Source organism: Spea bombifrons, chromosome 9 (assembly GCF_027358695.1).
Source record: "Spea bombifrons isolate aSpeBom1 chromosome 9, aSpeBom1.2.pri, whole genome shotgun sequence".
NCBI classification, from domain to species: domain Eukaryota; kingdom Metazoa; phylum Chordata; class Amphibia; order Anura; family Pelobatidae; genus Spea; species Spea bombifrons.
Window position 1 is genome coordinate 38901853 of NC_071095.1, and position 21657 is coordinate 38923509.

Genomic DNA, 21657 nt, shown 5'->3' on the forward strand with positions numbered 1-21657 from the left:
ATCAGCTTTTCTTATTAATGCTTCTTAAAATGATGGAACCTATATTTTTAATATTAGTTAACACATATGTTTTGAGGATTACTGCAAAATGAGTGGGGTTTAATAATTAACTTCTTCCTTGCCAGAAAGCGATCTCCTGAAATGATGACTGGCATTCATACACAAAGGTCATCTTTGGTCCTCAAAGTAATGATATCTTAATAACATTACGCATTTTTATTTAAATCATAGACTCAAGCACATCAGAGAGTGAATCAGAGGAGATATCTGAAAAATCACCCATGAAAGAGGAGATTTTGCCAAAGAGTGCAACAGAATCTGAGACAAATGACAGCATCATCGAGAAAAGCTCTGAGGAAGAGGTTATTTCTGTATCAAATGAACTGGAAACAAGCCCAGCAAAACCAGTAGAAACCTTGAAGCAAGAAGTCGAGGAAAGCGAGGAAATTGTTCAGATTTATGGGAAACAAACAGAACAAATAGAAGAAGTGAAAAAGGAGGGAGACAATCTGCCAAAGCCTAAGGGGAGGCGAAGTAAAACAAAAGAGTCTTCTCTTGAGAACACAAAGAGTTTGCCGGCCATGCAGGAAGACTTGTTTGCAGAACTCAACGTGGAGCCAGAAACAGTAGCCTTTCCTTCAATGGAGTTGTTACAAAATAAGGACATTTCCTTCACTACGAAGGAGGTGGACCTTCCCGTTGAACCACTGATAACCGAGAAAAAGGCTATGAAGAGGAAACCACTGGAACAAGCCTCTCCAGAGAAGAAGGTGCGTACTGAGTGTGAGCTAGATTTGCCAGTCATTGTGGCAGAAGAAAAACCTACTGAAAGTAACGAGACTCAGGAACCCTTTCATGCTGTTGTCGTCGAGGAGCAGCTCCAGAATGTCAATGAGGATATGCCCGCCTTAACGGCTGAGCTGGAACACGTGCACTGCCCTCGGACCGGGGAAACGGAACTGCCACCAACCGAAGTAACCAGTATCCCATACAAAGAAGAGCAGGATACCATGCCAATGATTGGCCCGGAAACGTTGGTTTGTCATGAAGTCGATTTGGACGATTTTGATGAAAAGGAAAAGGTAGAGGACATTGTAATAGAGAAAGCTGAGCCTGAACCACAAATGGTCCATCCGCCTGTACAGTCCGCGGCGGGCCAGCCAAACAATTACTCTGCGGCCTCCCCCTTTGCTCTTAGCCACGATGAATCTCACAGCGTAAAGAGTGAGAGTGATATAACTATTGAAGTGGACAGCGTGGCAGAGGAGTACCAGGAAGGTCTCTGTGAAAGTGAATCTGCGAACGGGTTTGAAGCTAGCACCACTTCCAGCAACTGCAGTGTAGCTGTGCCAGAAGCAGAACTGCGCGAGAAAGGTGAACTTTGTGTGTATGTTTGTTTTGGTGGCGGTGGTGTTATTCACTAGGATCAGTATGGTGCAGAAAGCGCTTTATTTCTCTATGAACTATTAAAACCAAACAAGTCGTTAGAATGATGGTTTCTAAGAATGATCTTATTTGTGAAAGGTAATGTTTCTTAAAATATTGCAAAGAATACGCTTCATTTTCACATTAATTCTAAATCACAATACGATGTTTCTTAAGGAGACACTCTGCCGGCCAATATCTGCCAGTAACAGCCATATTCTGATCAGGTTTCCCCATTCTACTGGAGAATGCCTTAACTTAATCTGTTTATCACATCTATTGATATGTATCTATCATTTATCTATTTAATGAACTGGGGCAAGTTCCCGTTTAGATCAGTTCTTGTTAATCCTACAGTACCTTCTAAATAGAGGCTTTAAGCACTCAAGATCCCCTATAGGAATTATGAGTATGTAACAAATCCAAGCTTTTTAAAAAAAACATTGCAATTAATACGAAGCAAAGCACTTATTACCTGGATATGGGATGATTGAGGTGTGCACCCGATAATTTGAGGGAGAGTACGCATTTCTCATGTCTGCATAGTATATGCTGTTATGGTCAACTACTGTTGAAGTTATGTCTTCCGTCACATATTAAATACTACTAACAAAACTAAAGTTTAAATGACACTCAGTCCTGCTTAAAAATTGTAATCATATATACAAAGGTTGTTTAGCATAATTAAATATATGGATGACATTAATATATAAATTTATTTTGTCTAACTTTAGGTATTAAAAGGGTGAGTGAAAGCAGTACCGGGTCACTTGCTAAGAAACAAAAACGGACTCCAAAGCGGCTTAGTGCGTCCTCGAAGGGTGACAAAAATGGAATAGGTGAGCTTTCTGTGATGATTGTGACAACATGTCCTTCCACCCAGGGATAATTTCTAAAAGTCACGACCTTAACCCTATTGAAATGCTGTGACTAGAACTGCGAATGTGCCGTGGTTAAAGCAGATCCGTGTGGAGAATTGGGAGGAAGGCGGTGATTGCGCTTTCACACGAAGGCCATTGGGTGTTGTATACATTTCTTTAACAAATACACAGTGATAAAAAAGTTTTGGTTGTGATCTGTCGAAACTTTCAATGCCAAAAATATGCAACAATCCAAAACATCATATAGAGGGCAAAAAACACTTCACACGGCTGTATTTCAATCGACGGTTTAATTTGACACAAATTAAGTTTTGTTTTGGTTTTTTTTTTTTTGTAACTTTATAAAGCTGTAATAATTCACAAAGCGGTTCCAAAAGTGCAATAAACATTAAGCTATACTACCTAACTTACATTGAAAGAGAGAGTGCTTGATTTGATTTTTTTTCTTTTTTTTTTCTTAGGACAAAGCAGTGACAGCGAAGACCTTTCTGCACTTGATAGTTCAAGTAAATGCACACCTGTAAAACACATAAATATTCCTAAACCACAGAAGATGGCAAGATCCCCGGCCAGGGTCGCCTCTCCGCATGTTAAAGAAACCGAAAAGGATAGACATAGAGAAAAACACCAGCATTCGTCATCCAGGACATACAAGTGGACTTTGCAGCTAAGTAAGGAACTTGTCAATTAGATCGTTCTTGTTTTCTGTGTATTTGCTGTCCCTGCTAACCTCGTTGTCCCCTTTTTATAGGTGAGCTGGATAATATGAGTGGCACGGAGAAAATTGTTTTCCTCCAAGAAAAACTGCAGGAAATAAGAAAGTACTATATGTCTCTGAAGTCTGAAGTAGCGACTATTGACAGGAGAAGGAAACGGTTAAAAAAGAAAGACCGAGAAAGTAAGACTTTGTCCCTCTCTTTGCTTCTTTCTCTGGGTGCATCCATAGCTTTTGATTTGTACAACTAGCAATTTATAGCATTTTACAGCAAGGGCATCCTGACATGATACAAGGAAAAAGTACTCATGGAAGTCTTAATGCAAGTCTGCTGCCCCTTCCAGTCAAAATGTAAAAATTGGTTTTTGGAATAGGAGCAAAAAAAATTACATTTATTTTGAAATACAGAAGCAAGTGGTTAAACATTATTGGATCTGTCAGTTTTCCCATTCTGCGGTTCTGCTTACTAAATACACCATTGTGGGTTTCCGTTAGAAACCCACCCATATGTATACCACCAGGAGTGACCGTATTAGCCTTTTCTCACTATTGAAGGACTTGAGGGCTGACCAACAAAACCAAACAGTTTTGAAATGTATAGATTGCAGATATTCCCTTTGGTCTCATTTCTGTATTTTAAACATTTATACAGTGCTATAAAACCAAATCTCCAAAGGAAGTATATTTCACCCAAAGGGATACATATTGCATTTGATTTTGGTAACATATCCATATAGTGTTTGTGCCGCAGTAGTGCTTTATGTCTTCAACTGAACTTGTGTTGCCGAAGACACGGTAACGTTCGGTGACTTACAACCTGTATCCCTTTTCATCCAGTGTCCAACACAGGAGCATCCATGTCTTCGGCCTCCTCGGAAACAGGAATGAGCCCGTCGTCCTCTTCTCCTCCACAGAGCACACTCGCTTTAGAGTGCAGGTGATACCCAACGTCTCTTCTTCCCAGCAGTCTGCTGCCACGGACACGAACACTTAACTCCCTCTCCTTGGAATACAACCACGTAAAGCACTCAACCGGTTTGACATTGCCAAGATTTTTGTTCTTTCCAAATTCCCTCTGCTTGATTTCAAAATATATATATATATATATATATATATATATATATATATATATTTACACATTTTACGTTTTATTTTATTTTTTTCTCTTGAATTAAATTAGAAACTAGGAGATTTAGCAGTGTGCCACAATAGTTTCTTGTTTTGTTCCAAAACTAAGTGACCATTTTTTTATTGAATTGACAAATGTCTGTCTGAGTACAGTATCGAGAGACCCATCAATTACCCACACAAGGAAAAAAAAAAATAAGCAAGTGCGTAATCCAAATGTCGGAGTGCTAGAAAAAAAACTTCATAGCAGCTGCACTTTTTTGTACAGGGCTGCTTTTTAGCCTCTGATCTCCATATATTATATTATTATTTTTTTGGAAGCACTTGCTATTAAGAGAACTGCCAAAGTCCAATGAGTTCAGCAGAGTGCCCAGTTTTAAAGCTGTAAGCAAGACAAAATAAATTGTTAAAGGGTCTGTAGTTGACTGAAAACTACATTTAAACGATGTCTTCCACTTTTTACAGGAATTTAGAGCACACAGTTATGCAAATATTTTAATGTTTATTAATGTTTACAGTGGAATTGTGAATACGTTTTCAGTTGACTATCTTATCCTTGACAAATATATTTTGTCTTTTTCTAATGTAATTTCAGAGTTTTTATTTTGTTACAAAAAAAAACAAAAAAAAAGAAAATTATATGACAACAGCGAAGTTATTTAACAAGATTTCTAAAGATGATTTTTTTTTTGTAAAATAAGGTATTATCTTGCAACTTGTTAAATATATTTATTCAGACATTGGATGTTGTATTTTTATGTATTTTTTAAAATATTAATAAAATTAAAAAAAAAGTAATAAATAAGTGAAGGGTCTAGATTAGTTCTCTATTCCAATACGACTGTAGCTCTTAAGATGATTTCTGCGCTCCACTTCACGACACCGAAAAGCTATTACCACATTTCTTTGGCAGTCTTCGTACCAAACTGTTTGTCTTTTCTTTCTCTTCGGTCGCAAAGCCCTTTTGAAGTAGAATTTCATTTTTGCTATACTGCCGAATGAATTTATCTCCAAGGTTGAGATGCAGCATTAGAGTAAAGCAACTATGTTTGCAAGGTCAATGGGATGTTCCATAGGCCAATACAATTGTAAATAGTCCTGAAACCTGTATTTAAAACCGTTTTTTGCATATACGTTGTGTACAAAAGTGATTTTTTTATCAATTTTTATTCATGTTTGTACATTAAAAGGGTTTTTTTACCCCTTTTCTTCTGTGTTTAATATGCTGTAGACTAATAGACCAATGTTTCTCAATCATCTCCTTGAGCTGCCCCACTCATGCCGTGTCTTGGGGGTAAACCGGCTTAATGACGCATTCACGTGTAAGATCCGTACAAATGTGTGTTTTTGTAAACCATCGTATAATATGAGTGTCTCCCCTTTGCTGCTAGGTGGGCCAGCGGTCTTGCAGGCGCATCTGGCAGCAAGGGGTTACACTGTTGGTTTGGATGGGGTGAGCAGAGAACGGGGCGAGAAACTTGCCCTATGGTGTATATCAGAATATTGTGTTCGCAGAGCTGAACGCTAGCTATGGGTAGTTACTAAAAATCTATGTATTTTTCTTTTTTTTGCTGCATTGTGAACTTGTGAGTCTGATTCCTTCCAGCACAGATTTAACTCCTTGGCTGCCATGGGAGTTAAAGAAAAAGTACTCCTGTAATATGCACTTTTTTCTGTCTTTCTTAAGCAACGCGGAGTTGTGTATGTAAACAGCGCTCGCTGAAGAGCTCAATAAAGGCCATGGTTTAAACTTAGCTATTTTTGCTACTTCAATTATTTTATTCATGTTGACAAAAGAATGCTTAATCATCAGAATGTATTAACTTTAGTGATGCGCAAACATTTTCTGTGATTCTGTGATTAACATGCACCGTAGCACGGAGTCTCCGGATTGTCAGGGCATTGGCACACATTTGATCTTGGGGGTTACAGTCCTCCAAAGTTACCCCAGGTGATGGGGCAAACAAAACAAAATCTTATTTAAGAAATACACCAATGTTAGTTCAATTAAGGAGTCCCAATCTCTAGCAAGAGAGAGAAGAGGGGGAACGTAATAGCAACAATTAAACAACGTACAGGTTGAAAGCATTCAAAGGAGGAGAACTGTTGGGGCAAAAGGTTTAATATACAACTACAGGGTCAGGGACTTGGATGGACCGTAATGAGGTTTTTACTTATCAGTAAAGTAAAACGTACTTATGTTACAGCTAAGCGTCTGACCTTGGTGGTTAATACAGTGGGGTGATGGTAGGCGGTAATACAGAGATTTGTTAGTGATTAAAACAGTAATGAAATTTAAGGTTAAAAGCCATTTTTTTAAATATTAGTATAATATTTTTTCAAAAACAGTCCTAGTATTTGCATAATTTTGTACAAGTTCCAGTTTTGCTATCTTCACCCGGTTTACTAGACAAGCCACCTGATTGCTTATTATATTGTTTTGTGGTAAACAATTGAATGACTCTTAGTAACCACGCAGGATAATCACGTAATAATGTAAGTCTATGAAGGAGTGGATTTCGTTCCCATGAAGAATTAGCGAAGCGTGGTGTTTGAGCGAGGACCTTCCTCGCGATTTGACACGGCTGATAACAATGGCCGCCTCCAGGTCTTGCACATCAATGAAGTTTATGGGCACAAAATGAAATAAAACCTACATTAATGCACGCATGCGTTTCCACATTTAAATATGCATGTGATGGGCATATAGCTATCCGGAATATCAGTAAAGGTTTGAGTCTTAACACCGGGTGGGCAGAGTGGATCTTTTCTGCCTTCAAAGTCTGTTTATTTAGGTGCTTTCAGTTAATGTGATCACCTCTCAATAGTTTCTATTGTTAAGTATAAAACCTAATATTTATGTAAACAATTGGGTCCATGATAACAGTTTATCGCAATAAACAAGAAAAGGATTATACCTAGGACTAGGTTTGCAGCTATCTTTTAGCTACCCTTAATATGTACATTTCGAGGTTAAAAACAATATCTAAAATGGTAATGCATAGAATTCTTCAGGTCATCTCATAATGTCTCCAATAAGTGACATTGTTGGAATTTATTCGCTAAACGGGTGAGTTGTGGTGGGCTGACAAACCTCACAGGAATCTAGTTGGTAATTTTTGGTAAAATTTCATGAAAAAAGTTAATTCTCGCCTGCTTTCCACGGTTGGGTGAATTCCTCCAGTGAAGTCAGATGGTTATTGGCTCGCAGTATTTGTGATGAGCTAGTAGAAGTAGCAGAAGACCATAATTGGATTCAGCAACTTAAAGAATGGCGAATGATTTAATGATCGGTTACGTCATTCAGGTCTGTAACATCTTTCACCAAATGCGGTTTCCCTACGTTTCCCGTGATCAGTCGGTGAAGGATGTATTGAAATTCTGCTGTTGGTCCAAGTAGATTGTTTGTTTCCTTGGTGTTTTCACATACTGCGATTGGATTGTGGCTTTTGGTATCTGAAAACGTCGGCTTCGCTGCTTCCATTTCTACCCTTAACTTTGATTAAAGTCTCGCTGCTGCAGGAATCCCTTTCTAAAACCCACCTCAGAGCTTCATTTTATTCCATAAAACATCAAGGAGGAAAGGATCCATATCCAATGAAGCCTCGTCTGCTGCCCCCTAGTGGAAGAAGTCAAACATACAATTCCTGTAAATGTAAAAAGAAGAAACCTAAAACCCTTTAACCCCTTCATGATAAAGCCGGTACATGTACAGGCTCACAATGCATTGTTATAATGCGTGAGGGAGTTGAAATCATAACTCTATTAATGATCCTTTTTGTGACCAAAATATCTCTACAGAAACGGGGTCTCTGGGACTGTGTGCAATACTCTAGGCGAGGTCTGACCAGAGATCTGTAAAGTGACAGACAGGGCCGGCCCTACAATGGAGCTGACTGGGGCAATTGCCCCAGGCGGCACTTTAGAAGGGGCGGCACTTTGCCGCCCCAAGCGCCTTTTTTTTGTTTTTTGAAGCGGAGGAGAGAGAGAGAGAGAGAGAGGGGCACCGAGTGGTTTTCGCTTACCCGCTCGGCGCCTCTCTCTCCTCTGTGGCGAGTCTCCCTGTTTGGTCTCTGTGCCGGCTTGTAATGCCGAGCACCGGAAGTGACGTCGATTTCCGGCGCTCAGCATTACAAGCCGGCACCGTGGCAGAGCAGGGAGACTCGCCGCAGGACTGTTTAAAGGTAAGTACCGGGGGGGGGGTAGATTATGGCGTCGGCGAAGTTTAAAATAAAAATGCCACGGGTGGCATTTTAAACTTCGCTCCAGGCGGCGTTAAGTCTTCGGCCGGCCCTGGTGACAGAACCCATTGTTCCTGCTACTAATGTCTCGCTATACAGCCCAGCACCCTGCTTGCTTATTCTGACACTTCTCTTCTTTTAGGTCCTCAAAAACAATTGTGCCCCCGCCCCAGTGAATTTTGCGTTTGGATCTTTACATCCCAAGTGCGTGGTTCTATGTTTATCAACGTAAAACAGCTGCCACGCTCTCAACTATTTATTTTAAATTATTGGCTTATTTATGAATGTTCTGAGGGACAGTGTTAAATATTAAGAGTTGAGATATAATGTACTGCTCTTCCCTAAATCATCATGACCAAGATGGGCATCGTTTGAGTAAGGATTGTGCGGCTGCTCCAAAGCATCAGGGTCCCCAACTTGCAGACTTTGTACCTACAGCGCAAAAAGGGGCGAAATTGGAACCTTTTGTGCAATCTAAAGGTGTTATTAGGATATATAAAGCTGTGTGTGCTGTGTCAATTAAGGAACGCAAATGCTCCTGTATTACTTTCAAACCACAAATTAAAATCTTATAGTTCATGGGATCCTGAAGCAATCGCCTAGTTCGTAAGAATTAATCATTACGGGTACAGTATTTCAATATTCAGCCTCTGCTGTTTACTGCATATAGACTGTCTGCTTTAGTCTTAGTGAATTTGTAGCAAAAGACTCCATCCTTAACATCAGGCAGTGTCTGTGTTTCTCTAGGATGGCATTATGATAAATGTGGCTCTTGTACAGTTGCTCTGGTTGATTTAGAGCAGCGGAATTACTCGCAAATGGAATCTATGGTGAGACGACAAAGAAAGAGTATTAAAGTTTGAGAGCTTGGGCTCTGATCAGAGACAATTGTATGGAGAATCCATCCGTCCAACAGCAATGAACAAACGGTGAAGTTTAACTTTGCTTCCTCTCCGATTAACCAAGCATTTAGTGCAGGGCTACACTAACCTCAAAAAACCATGGCCCAAACAATATAACAGACACCCATCCATCCTTTGTATTGCATGTAAAACTTCTACCGGGTTCATACATATCCCACAAAAAAACCTTCTGAAATTGTACCCCAAATATGAGTCTTATGTTATTTGTTTGGGTCTAGAATTCACTATAATTGGTTATATAAGCCTTCAATACCTTAAAGGTCCCTTCTTTAGATAAGACATTTGAAGAAGCTGATGTACTGAAAGCATTTCTAACTCTTTATCTTAATCAGGGAATGCTTGCCAAACTAACGAATCACAGGCTTTATGGTTGCTGGTTCATACTGTGCGGAATTGTGTGCGGGTCGCAGATATTTTACACAATGAAACACTACGTGTTAAATACGAAGGTCAGTAAGGAAGGAAAAAAAGAAGGGCTGAGGCATAATTGTCTTTTATTGCAACAGAGGTTGTAACCTCTTAAGGTGAATGTATATTTGTGATCCCCAATCCCGTTTGGTGTTGCCCAAAGCAAAGGGCTTAAAACAATCTGCGTCTCTGCTGTCTCGGCTCGGCTTGCATATTTGATCTTTCAGACGTTCTCTTCGCGTTGGAAGTAACATGGTGCCTCTCAGCGGTTCTCTTTTCTTTGCTGGGAAGCTCATGGCAGAGCTTGCAGAGCGTAATGGAGCACAGGCCACATTCATTACCGCGGCTGACCAATAAGTCCTGCTTTGGCAGCTAATGCTTCGTTCTGCTGTATATGGTACTCTTGGAATCTCATGGATATCCTCTGCGTCATTTTCAGGTATTTCTGTAGACAATGTTCTGAGCAGGTCATCTAGAAGTGAAAAAATTTGTTATGTGCGCATTTATTTCCTCACATACAATGACTTAAAATAGTCTACTATCTCCCGGAATTATCCTTCACAAGCCCTGGACAACATAATGTTCCCACAATGGGTTAACAGCATGGCTAAGCGGTACCTCCTCAGGTTTAACTTCTCGTGTTGTAAAATCTTTCACGCAGTCCAGAAAACAGTTTTCCGTTAGTTTATTGTATGTTCCAAGAAATTCTTTGAACTGTTGACAAAAAAAGACAGAAATTGGTTTCGGTGACTGCAAATACTAATAATCTCTATTTCCAACACCACCATATAAAGGGTAAAGAAGACAAATTATTCTGTGTGTACTTCACTACTGGTGTAACGTCAGAGTAACTTTGGGTAGCATGTGAGTAATATGAGCCACCTGACTCCATTGCTGTAAAGCAACTGCATACGTTATTTATTATGAAAAATAAAAGGAAAATACAGAACAAATCATTAAAAATAAACAATTTTTTTTAAAACAAATCTGAGATATATAGTTTTGTTTTTTTTGATGACAAGATTGCTTACCTGTTTGATCTGATCCGATTCGTTTATCTGAGCTGCCATATTTCTTACTGGTGTTAAAAGGCAGGATCCTGTTAACAAAAATGATTTATTTTTAAATGTCAACGGACAAGTAATAATTGTCTTGCTCACTAAACCACCAATCACACATGTGGCTTGATTACATTGCCTAAATGCGCAGAGTTGATTGGTCCTTTTCGAACGCCTATGCATCATTTGGCTAATGGCCCAATCAGAGATAAATCTGCATTTTGCTATAAAGTTATGCAAGGAAACGGCATGTGGAATACAGACAGTAACAGACGGAGATGAATTCATTACTAAGGACAAGTGCTAAATCTCACACAGGAGATGCTGTTGTCGGGGACAACGGTGTGGGACTCCATTCATTAATTCATTCATCGTAACAACGGGCAAAGAAGGACCTGCAAGTTCCAAATGTGTTTGTTTTGGACACTTCTGCAGCTTTCCAGGGGTTCCTGTGTTATCCCGGTTTGACACGTAAACCAGGCAGCTATATGAAAACGTTACACTAGAGAATGCTGTTCGCCTGTCTGCTGGGGTGAAAAATACACTAAAATGACTAGAGCATCATATGTATATATCTATGTTGTGTTAAAATGTGTGGTTATGTGATGGCTGCTGTTCCTAGGGAACGATGACACCCTGTCACTAATAGAGAAGATTGGGTAGACAGCAGGCAAGAGAGACTAGTACCACCCGATCCACAGATTACATGCTGGTCACTAGGCCACCAGGTTCAGGGGCACTGAATAAACTGAATATCAAAACAGGCCCTAAGTAGTAGGTTACTACTGTGTAAATACCAATGTGCATTTTAAGCAGAGATATATATATACACACACAATTTAATAATGGAAGATGATTATGAAGTAGATCTATTTAACATGTTAATGCCCAATGTGTAGTATAGCCACATATCTGTAAACATATTGTTATGACCTTGAGACACACACAATTAGTCATTTTGAGGTCAACCTTATGTGCCTTCCCAACACTGATGTGCACACTATATATATATATATATATATATACAAATCCATAGGAATAGAACGTGCAACATTGATGTAATAAAAGTAACAACACAAGCTTTTAAATACCTGAACATACATCATGGTATATGTCATGGTGTACATCAAGGTTTCTAATGATTCTTTGTTATTTCAAGTACCCCAATAACCAAGAATATATTAACTGGGGGGGGGCAGTGTGATATTTTATAAGACATGCATCAGAGGCTCCTCTCCTGTGTGCTGTGCCACAGTAAATGTGCCATTCATGTCCTGTTTAGTTGGTGTTCTTTGGCTTTTCGAAAACGCTTATTAATTTAAACTCCATTTAAACATATGACCTTTCCCTGCCCTTGCCTTCTAGCCCCTGTACGTTTAATAACAAAACCAGCGTCCTCCATTCAATACTCACAGGTCCGATCGTATTCCGGTCTCCTTGTCCGGCCGTAGAAACACGTGGGAGGGGCGAACACAGCACTGAATTCTCAGAAGCACTTTCGTCAGACTCCCATATTCTCATAAAGCAAAACAAGATAAAACGGGAAGAAAATAATAAATGCTGTTTCTCCCGCAACACATTAGTGACGCTGCCCCTACGTGGCATTAGGCATTTCTGTATCTATTGTTTTTTACATTAATATCACACGGTATTTTCTCTCTTACTCACTTATAAGGTTTACTTCAGGTTGCCAAGCGTCGCTTATGCAGTTCTGTCAACAGCCCCGCTGAAACAATACTGTAGGCGAAGGTTCCTTCCAGGCTGAGTTCCTCTGGAGTTGGGAAAAATGCAAATAGTAGTGATGTATAAAACGTACACAGGGCCGGACTGAGAATGAAAAGCAGCCCTGGAAACATCTGGAGGCCAGCCCTATACAGTTTATCTCGCAGTCGACCTCTTGTACCCACACGCACCCCTTATACATACCCGATTTACACTATTTGCCATACAAATAACTATGAAACATTATTTGTATTAAAATGCCAGAATGCAAAAGTGTTAAAAGGCCCTAATTAATGGGAGTTATACTGTACCACCCTCAGTGTCTGGCTTTTTACTTAATGATGGGAGTTATGTTGTCTCATCATCAGTGCCTGGCTTGCTATATACTGATGGAAGTTATGGCGTATCACTGTCATTATTTGGCTCAATATATAATGATGGGAGTTATGTGGTACAACCATCAGTATCTGGGTGGAGCTAAATTATGCTAATTATGTGGGTTGGGTTGATAGGGTGGAGCTTTGAAGAAGTGGGAGTGGTAAATTTTCAAGTACGTTATTGATAGCTGTGCTGGAAAGTAAAAAAAAAAAACTATGATATACACGCACAAATATTTGCAAAACATTTAGAAATGAACACAATTCTGATTTCTTTATTTCCAGCAACCTCTGTGAAATATGCAACCAAGTGTGTCTGCTTTAGACATCCTATTTCAACGAAATAATGCGTACTTATCTCTGAAGTAAAGACAGGGATTGAAATATATGGCTGAACCAATGTCCATTTTTTGCGTTAACAAAGACGTTCAACCTAAAAAGAAATGCATGTTGTGCTTTATCACTGCGGTGCTCTGCCCAGAACTAATGTTCCTGCCCAGGCGAAGCGCACCGAGTCTCTCATATGTGCCAGCGACGTCAGACGCAGCGTGAAAAAGAGTGCGGAAATCCTGCTGCATCTCCACAACGACCGTACGGCATAAAAGGTCGCGAGGTGAAAATCATAGGCGCCATTTAAGTTACATCCAGGGCTGGCTTTAGGTGTTTAGGCGCCTGGTGCGTCACACAAGACACACAACCCCCTTTAACAGAGGATATCGATGTTTCTAATCATTCCCATGAAGTATTCCTCACCAATCGTCAAAGAATGTGTGCAAAGATCGAAACCTTATATGAATTTAACCCCCGGAAGAAGTCGGACGTTCCTGGCGACACTCGCAGGGCATCGGCTCATGATTCTATGTTTGGCCACTGACCCAACGTCGAAAGTCTGTATATTGACTACATATGTGGAGTCCGGTTTAGATCTTTGCGCATGTTCTTTGACGATTAACGAGGAATACTTCATCCTTACCTGTAGGAAAGATCAGACACATCATTATCCTCTGTTAAAGGGGCAGTGTTAGGGTGACCACATGTCCAGGATTGCCCAGGACAGTCCTGCAATGGGACTTTAAGTCCCGGGCAGCCTCAATCCGGGACAATGCATTGCCCCAGAACGATGAGTGAAGGCGGTCTCAGCCAATCAGGAGCGACTTCTCAATTCTTCTGATTGCCTGAGAGTTCAGAAGCCCCTCCTTCACACCAACTCAATGTAAAGCTGTAGGCAGCGACAGTTTGTGTGACTGTGTTTGTCTGCTACTGTGTCTGTGTGACTGTGTTTGTCAGTTTGTCACAGTGTCTGTTTGTGTGACTGTGTTTGTTGTTTCTCACTGTGTTTGTCAGTTTGTCATAGATAGTGAAGAAAAAAAAACGGACTTTCAACACCATCCTGATTTGGTTGGGACCTTTTATGTCCAGGTGCATATGCATAACTCACTGGTTATGCCAACTTATTTGTAAGTTTTCTGGCTTTTACATTAAAGATATATAAGAAGATACTGCACCAGTTTGGGTTTAAAAGAAGAATTAAAGTCACTTTGCCACTTTTCACCTTGAGCCGTTTTTGATGAGTGCAACTTTTACACACACATACCATTTAAGTTAGAATTGAATTGCACTATTGTGTTTTATTATTATTATTTATTTAATTATTATTATTTTCCCACATGTTCATGCGCCCCATTGCTGATGTATCAGTTTGTCACAGTGTCAGTTTGTGTGACTGTGTTTGTCTGTTTGTGTGACTGTGTTTGTATGTTAATGTGTCTATGTGACTGTGTTTGTCTGTTTGTGTGATTGTGTTTGTCTGTAACTGTGTCTGTGTGACTGTGTTTGTCTGTTTGTGTGACTGTGTTTGTCTGGTACTCTGTCTGTGTGACTGTGTTTGTCTGTTACTGTGTCTGTGTTTGTCACAGTGTCTGTGTTTGTCTGTTACTGTGTTTGTCTGTTTGTGTGACTGTGTCTGTGTGACTGTGTTTGTCTGTTTGTGTGACTGTGTCTGTGTGACTGTGTTTGTCTGTTACTGTGTGACTGTTTGTCACAGTGTCTGTGTGACTGTGTTTGTCTGTTACTGTGTCTGTGTGACTGTTTGTCACAGTGTCTGTGTGACTGTGTTTGTCAGTTTGTCACAGTGTCTGTGTTTGTGTGACTGTGTATGCAATGCCTGGTAATAAAGGAGTCAATCCTCTGAATCTGCTCATGCCTGGTAGTAGAGGGGTTAACATGCTATATCTACTAATGTCTGTGCCGATTTATCAAGTCCCCCACAATTCAGATGAACCGGGGCACACGCCGCAAATATATATCGCACGCCACCCTCTAAAACTGCCAATGAATAATGCCACTGCGGCTGCAAAATGGACCCCTTCTAACACCTTCATACATTATTAACACCTTTTCACTTATACCCCTTTCACCAGGTGGGCCACTTATAACCTGACACCTATGAACTGCCCACTCAGCCCGGCAATATGTATAATTCAGACACTGCATTCAATGTGCGTGAAGGCTATGTGTTTTACATGCTGCAGCATGACCCGCACAGTGTACAATTCATAAGTGTTAAGTGTTTAAATGGCCGAGCTGACAACCTGCACCGCCAATAGCGTAATCACATATTTAACTTATACGGAGAGTAGCCAGCTCTTGTTTCCGCCCGGAACGCTGTACCAGAGGGACATGGTAACGGTTGTTGCTTGTCACACCGTTACAACAGGTCCGTCTGCATTTGTTTCCCCCTCCCTCTGCTGTAGTTGTTATCGCGCCGGCAGAGGCGGGAAACGAGAGTGTATTTGTTCTGTCAGAGGTTCGCGGAGCCCAGGATATAGTATTATTCGGGGATTCGGGTAAGGGACTCGGGGCAGCAACGGGGACTAGAATGGAAGAGGAATCCTCAGATAGGAGCCTGGACTCGCTGGCCAGCACCACAGCAAGCGACGTGCTCATCCGCTCCACCAGCGTCCACAGAGCGGGGGCGCAGTCCAGGGGAGCTGCGGGCAGCCCTGGCCAACTCTTCGGTTCAGGAGCTGATGGAGGGGGGCAGGATGCACCGACCCGACTCACGGACAGGGAGAGCCAGGGGACTGGTACGCTCGGTGGAGCGCTGATGGGTGGTGGACAGAAGGAGCACAGACAGACAGGTGTGCCTGTAGGAAGACACCTGCGAGGTGAGACTGCGCAGTCTAGCATGTCCACGGCGACGCGCAGACCCTCTGAGAATACCATACCCCGAGGATCGCAGGATTCTTGCCTCGGCGGTAACGTCGTCCAGATCTCGCTTAAGAGACTGCGTGAGGTGGCGGCTCCCTTCCAAGACTTTGCATTCAGGAGACAAGATGCTTCTTACGTTCCTCCGGCTTTACCGGCCATCAAGTATCCCGCCGTCACTTATAACATGGAAGGTATAGCCGTTAACGTTAACCGCTTGTTGAAATGTACACTTAGTTATGCTACGCAGACAGCTATATGTATGTCAGCGCTTTACAGCTATACGTATTCATATATCATTTTATTTTACTCACTCTGTCTAAAAATCAGACTGCACTTCGATCATTTTTATGGAATGAATATATAAAAAAAGCCCGTCTGAATATTGTAGAAACAATCCGTCTTGTGATACGTCCGTGAATAAGATGCGCTACGTACACCGTCCCTTGTTTGTCATTAAACAGCATGGATTGTCTTTTAGTTTCTTCAATTTTTTTTTTTTTTTACGCAAATATGTTTAGATGCTGAAAATGTTACTGTTACGAAGAGAAATTCCGTAAGAAAATCATCACCGCCAAAGGTATGAGACGTCTTAATATTATAACTTGTTCTGTTTTATGCATGATATATACAAGTAAAGTTTTAGTAACAGCCTTCATTGTCATAAAGCTAATATTTGTTTTTCATGTTTCCCTTATAAACGTCAGAATAAGTTCACAATTCTCATACAGGGATGAGAAATATACTCATATACTTGTTGTAGGTTAAGTATTGTACCAGTTAGTAGTAGTAGTAGTAGTATGTATGTGTATATATATATTATATATATATATATATATAATACATATATATATATGTATTGTAGTGTAACTTGATTACTGGTTATAGTGAGAATAATTGGTATGTAAACGGCTTGCATGTCAATAGGTTTCTCTTCTTCTCCCAAAAAAGGTTTGCGTCACAAAGCATGCTCAAAACGAGCCGCACGTTAACACCGCCGCGACGGAAGTGAAAGAGGGTAGCAAGTGGAAGAGTAAGTCCTCTGCCGTCCACGGGAATGAATACATTTTATGGTGCACCAGTTACTGTTGGAGTCAAAATATACTGGACGGCATCCTGTTGCGCATGGAGATGTGTTTACTCCTCATGGACAGCAGGCTAGAGTTTTGTACAAGTCTATCAGTCACGTTGGTTTTTTAACAGAATATTATGCCCATTTTAATTGTTAAAGAAAACAAATCTTAATAATTCTACATTGACACATATTCACAATAAAACCAAATGCTTCTATGCCACATTTAACCTCATAGTCATGTGAGTTCCTACAGAAATATCATGGAGGCCTGACTCCTGTTTGCAGCTTTGCGTTTGTTACAATGTCATACAAACATTTTATGACATTGTTAAGAGCAGACAACATATTTTCTACCCATGTTATCTTGTCTGGTGCAAAGACATTAATCGGTCTTTGATCTTGTCTTTGGGAGCCAAATACATGCCCCGCGCATGTTTCAATTCCCTCGCTGTATGAGCCTTTACCACTTATGATGCTCTATTTACCTACCGCTCTCTCAGCAAAGTACAACTGCCTGATATTACCTCTAATCTGATTTTAGATTATCAATGCTGCTTCTTACACTTCTCCTTCTCAGAAATAAACCTCCCTCCTACACTGTCCTAATCCATACAGACCCACATGGGCTCAGCAATAAATAATACAAATTACAATTAATATATTTTGTCAAGAATCCTTGCTAAATTCTGATTTCCCCCATTTTATTAAGAAATATATAAGTGATATAAAATATATAAATATATTTCCACAAAGCCTTGAATATAATGAGTTTCAAATTTCCCCGGACTTCTAGGGGGATTTAATCTGTAGGAGAATTTAGGAGCATCGCCTGTGCCTGAATTTGTGGCACGGTCATCCTGACTTAAAGGTGCAGTTCCATTGGAAATTAATACTTTTTCTCCTTAAGCATAATATCCCGTGCTGTATACAGTAATGAAACCTGGTTTAATCTCATTTTGTTCCTGCAGATCTGGAGGCTGCCGTTGCTGTCAGTTATTTTTGGATGACTGTTAACTGATAGACTTTCTTTAATCACAGATTCTGACTAGCTGACTAGTGCCGAGACATTCTATTTTTTTTATAGACGTGGTATGGCAAGGAGTCAGAGTGTTTTTGTAGTCGATCGAGCTAAGGTTGCACAACTAGATCACATACTAGTGGCTAATAAGCAGCTGCTGGAAAACATATTGGGCAAAAACTAGGACTGTTTTTAAAAGGAAAATGGCACAATATTTTTATTCTGATGCTAGTAAAATTAGGGTATATCACGCTCTCTCTGTCCTTCTTTCCTTCTAGGTAAAGATGTCCAAATCTTACAGTTTCCTTCGGGTCAAAAAGAAAATTTTCTGAATGCTTTAAACAAAAGGTACTTTTTTTTGCTTCCATTATCTTACCCAAGTTCCTAAGATAGATATATGCTTATTAACATGGAAAATGATGTATAAAGTGAGATACTTACTTTTCTTGATGTTGTAGTTTATAATATGAATTATATTTTGTTTTATGCAGAGCACAAAGTGCCCCTTCATGTAAAGAAGTCCGAGTAAAGTTGCTTGAAGATGTAGCCGCGCGTAAAGCGCCATGTGCTCGGGATACAAGACCAAACCGCTGTGAAGTAGATTGTGCCAAGACAATTGCAGCTGCTACTGCTGCCGCCATAGCTGCCACCGCGCCTGTGCTAAAGGTAATAGTCTAGCTGTTTACATGTGAGTGTAGACTATTCCACCATTTACTATGGTGATAAAACCATCTTTGCACCAGAACATGTCTTCATGACTATGATATTCTAGTATAATTAAGATGAACATACTCGATTTTCGTTTTTTTCACATATAGAGATCATATGTTTATTATGTTATATTTCTAAAATTACATGAAACCGGCTCAATTAACAACAAAGAAATGGGTGGCCTGCAGTGTGAATGGGAAGAAAGGTTGTGTGAAGAACTTGAGTGAATGACATGCAATGCAACTGAATTCTGAACAGTTTCAAACATACGATGGGTGATTACTTAACATTAAACGCTGATATAGTTTGGCAGACTGCATGTTCATATTATTATTTATTGTTTTATATAGCGCCATCAAATCCCATAGCGCTGTACAATGGGATGTCTGAAGTCATCTGTTTGCTCTCTTGGGTTTTAGGCTCAAAGCGATATGGAGACCCAAGCGAACTCTGTATCCCAGCTGCTCAACAAGCTCCAGGAGGCAGATAGGCAGCTGCAGAGGCTCACCGAGCAGCAAAGCACGATCCAAAGTCAACCGCTAGAACGGTTATATCATCATGACAGAGTGAGAGAGCTGGAAAGCCAGCTGACCAAACTCACAGAACAGCGGCTCCAGCATCTGGAAAAACTACAGCAACAACAAGTTGAAATGCAGGTATTGCTTTGCTGTGTGATCTCACGTTCTCCTCTCCCTCCCACGTTCTTAATGTGATGTTTTCCAAATTCTGCACTTTACATTTCTGTACACTTAATACAATTATGAAGGGGTATTAAAATAATCTTAATGTGTCTTTTTAGGATCTCTGTGATGATTTCTCTCCACAACTCTTCTCTAAAAGGCCAAGGGTTGCTACCTATAAAATGATCAAAACTAGTAGTTTGCTATCATTGAACACTTTCTCTCGTATTTCCCTTTTAAAGCCTTGTTTGATGCTAATGTCCTTTGCGTATTAGTGCTAAATTACGTTACTACAACACTATTTTAATACTCAAAGTATTTTTTCATTAGACATGCTCTTTAAAGCGCCAACACAAATTCCTGCTTCCAATTTCTTGTTACCTAAATGGAAGGCTTTATTAGGGTCATCTCGTGCCTGGAAGAAACATTACTGCTGCTTGCTAACATTCCTCTCACCGACTGCCAGCTACCTGTCAGGCTGTCAAGAGCTGGCAACCACATCACATTCTTCTTCTTTGTGTTTGACTATTGATTTGACTCCAGTGTTTGAACTGCCCGTTTATATACTTACTTTTCTAAACCTCACTTGTGCTAATATGCTTTGTCTGACACTTCTGTAAAAAAACTTAGATGCAACTGTCCCAATAATTATTTTTCATTACTTTTTTCTATATTGCTTGCTCATCAGCACCTTTTAAAGTGACCCAAAATAGTCTAACATCGTTCCTTCCTACACATTTGTTTTATGCCTTGGCACGGACATGGAAGCCCATTTGCAAAATAAGTTAAGGACTGCATCTTCCCTCATCCTTATTCAAATGCGGATAGTTGGAATTATAGTCTACACCTGCAAGTCTCAACTATTTTCAACAAAGTATCCCTAGTAAAAAAAAAAAAAAAAAAAAAAGTTATTATCCTTTAGTTCAACTAATATCCATCCTACCAACTCTTTCATACTAAATTAACATTTAAAATCATGCTGATAATAAAGTACCTAGGATCCCTTCAGAAGTCAGCAAGGGGTACAGATCTCATTGGTTGAAAAGCTTTGGTTTAGGACAGTTGTAGAAGTGATTAATGTTATTTGTATGATCAGTCATGGTTTTTCTTATTCATTAACATGAAACCTGTTTGATCTGCCTTTATATAATGTATTTTCTGATTGACTTTGGATTTCCTGATATTGAGTTTATGAATTATTTCAATCATCTGTTTGTATTAGATTTGCTCAGTGAGATGTAGCTGATCTCTAGTATGTTTAAGGTGCTGCCTGGCCATTGATTATAATGACATTTTACTTTCCACTGACTGATGGGTAGATTTCAGAACACCGCTAAACTATATTTCTATATTTCAGTCCCATTTTATGAGCTCTGCTTGGAAGGACTGCTTGTGCCAACACAAAACTACAAACCCCGGATCCAGCCATGTTTCCAGAGCCGCTCCAGAACATTTGCCTCTCCATCAACCCGCGAAGCCTGCTCCTCCAAGCCTCATCGAGCAAGGTTCGTTATTAGTATACGGCCTATTAGTTCAAGCACAGCTATTCTTTATTATTGTGAAGTTTCCTGTCTGGTGTCTTCTATCAAGCAGAACATCATGAATACACACAATTCAGACTGTATTTAAAAATTATTAGTTCTGTATGTAAATAAGAATTCACTAGAATTGTATCTTAGCCAGCTGATTAAGTCTGTATAGTATCTGCCTACTGTCTTTTTGTTGGTAATATAGCTTCTGAGTTCATGCTCATCAGATATTTTGGTTTTCAAAATCAATTAAAAATATTACTTATTTTGAAAGGTGTTAACTTGCCCCCGGCCAAAGATATTTGCAATCACAATGAGGTATCCCCATTAGAAACTCCAGCACCACGCAAGTGTGCTCCTGTGCCGATTGCCAAAGAAGCACTGGTTCCACAGAAGAAATCTCTTGAAAAAGAAAACGTGGAGAGTTCTAAAGAGCTGGCAAGTTTGGGTGAGTGAAGAACGTGAATAGACCTAAAATCACGTGTTGTGTATAAAATAAACAAGTAATATAAATTAATACTTCCCTAATAAGACTGCAGCAGCCCAAAAACGAACACTC

At 40.0% G+C, this 21657-nt stretch overlaps 3 protein-coding genes across 3 annotated transcripts in view; 2 read left to right on the forward strand and 1 right to left on the reverse strand.

Annotated features, from left to right (window-relative positions):
* Positions 1 to 5903, forward strand: part of ARID4A (AT-rich interaction domain 4A) — a 28339-nt gene extending 22436 nt beyond the window's left edge. The window contains exons 20-24 of the mRNA XM_053474304.1: positions 232 to 1374; positions 2160 to 2264; positions 2768 to 2977; positions 3058 to 3204; positions 3859 to 5903. Of these exons, the coding sequence (XP_053330279.1) occupies positions 232 to 1374; positions 2160 to 2264; positions 2768 to 2977; positions 3058 to 3204; positions 3859 to 3962 (1709 nt within the window). The 3' untranslated portion in view covers positions 3963 to 5903. The remainder of the gene's footprint in view (positions 1 to 231; positions 1375 to 2159; positions 2265 to 2767; positions 2978 to 3057; positions 3205 to 3858) is intronic.
* Positions 5904 to 9790: 3887 nt separating this feature from the next.
* Positions 9791 to 12335, reverse strand: TIMM9 (translocase of inner mitochondrial membrane 9). The gene is made up of 4 exons (XM_053474477.1): positions 12193 to 12335; positions 10753 to 10820; positions 10340 to 10435; positions 9791 to 10193 (listed from the first exon to the last, which is right to left on the reverse strand). The coding sequence occupies exons 2-4, from the start codon at positions 10789 to 10791 to the stop codon at positions 10059 to 10061; spliced, it is 270 nt and encodes an 89-aa protein (XP_053330452.1). The 5' UTR covers positions 10792 to 10820; positions 12193 to 12335; the 3' UTR covers positions 9791 to 10058.
* Positions 12336 to 15693: 3358 nt separating this feature from the next.
* The window catches only part of KIAA0586 (KIAA0586 ortholog), a 60967-nt gene continuing 55003 nt past the window's right edge, over positions 15694 to 21657 (forward strand). Inside the window, exons 1-8 of the mRNA XM_053475267.1 lie at positions 15694 to 16279; positions 16607 to 16665; positions 17037 to 17118; positions 18457 to 18526; positions 18670 to 18844; positions 19309 to 19545; positions 20927 to 21074; positions 21373 to 21546. Coding sequence (XP_053331242.1) covers positions 15757 to 16279; positions 16607 to 16665; positions 17037 to 17118; positions 18457 to 18526; positions 18670 to 18844; positions 19309 to 19545; positions 20927 to 21074; positions 21373 to 21546 — 1468 coding nt within the window. The 5' untranslated portion in view covers positions 15694 to 15756. The remainder of the gene's footprint in view (positions 16280 to 16606; positions 16666 to 17036; positions 17119 to 18456; positions 18527 to 18669; positions 18845 to 19308; positions 19546 to 20926; positions 21075 to 21372; positions 21547 to 21657) is intronic.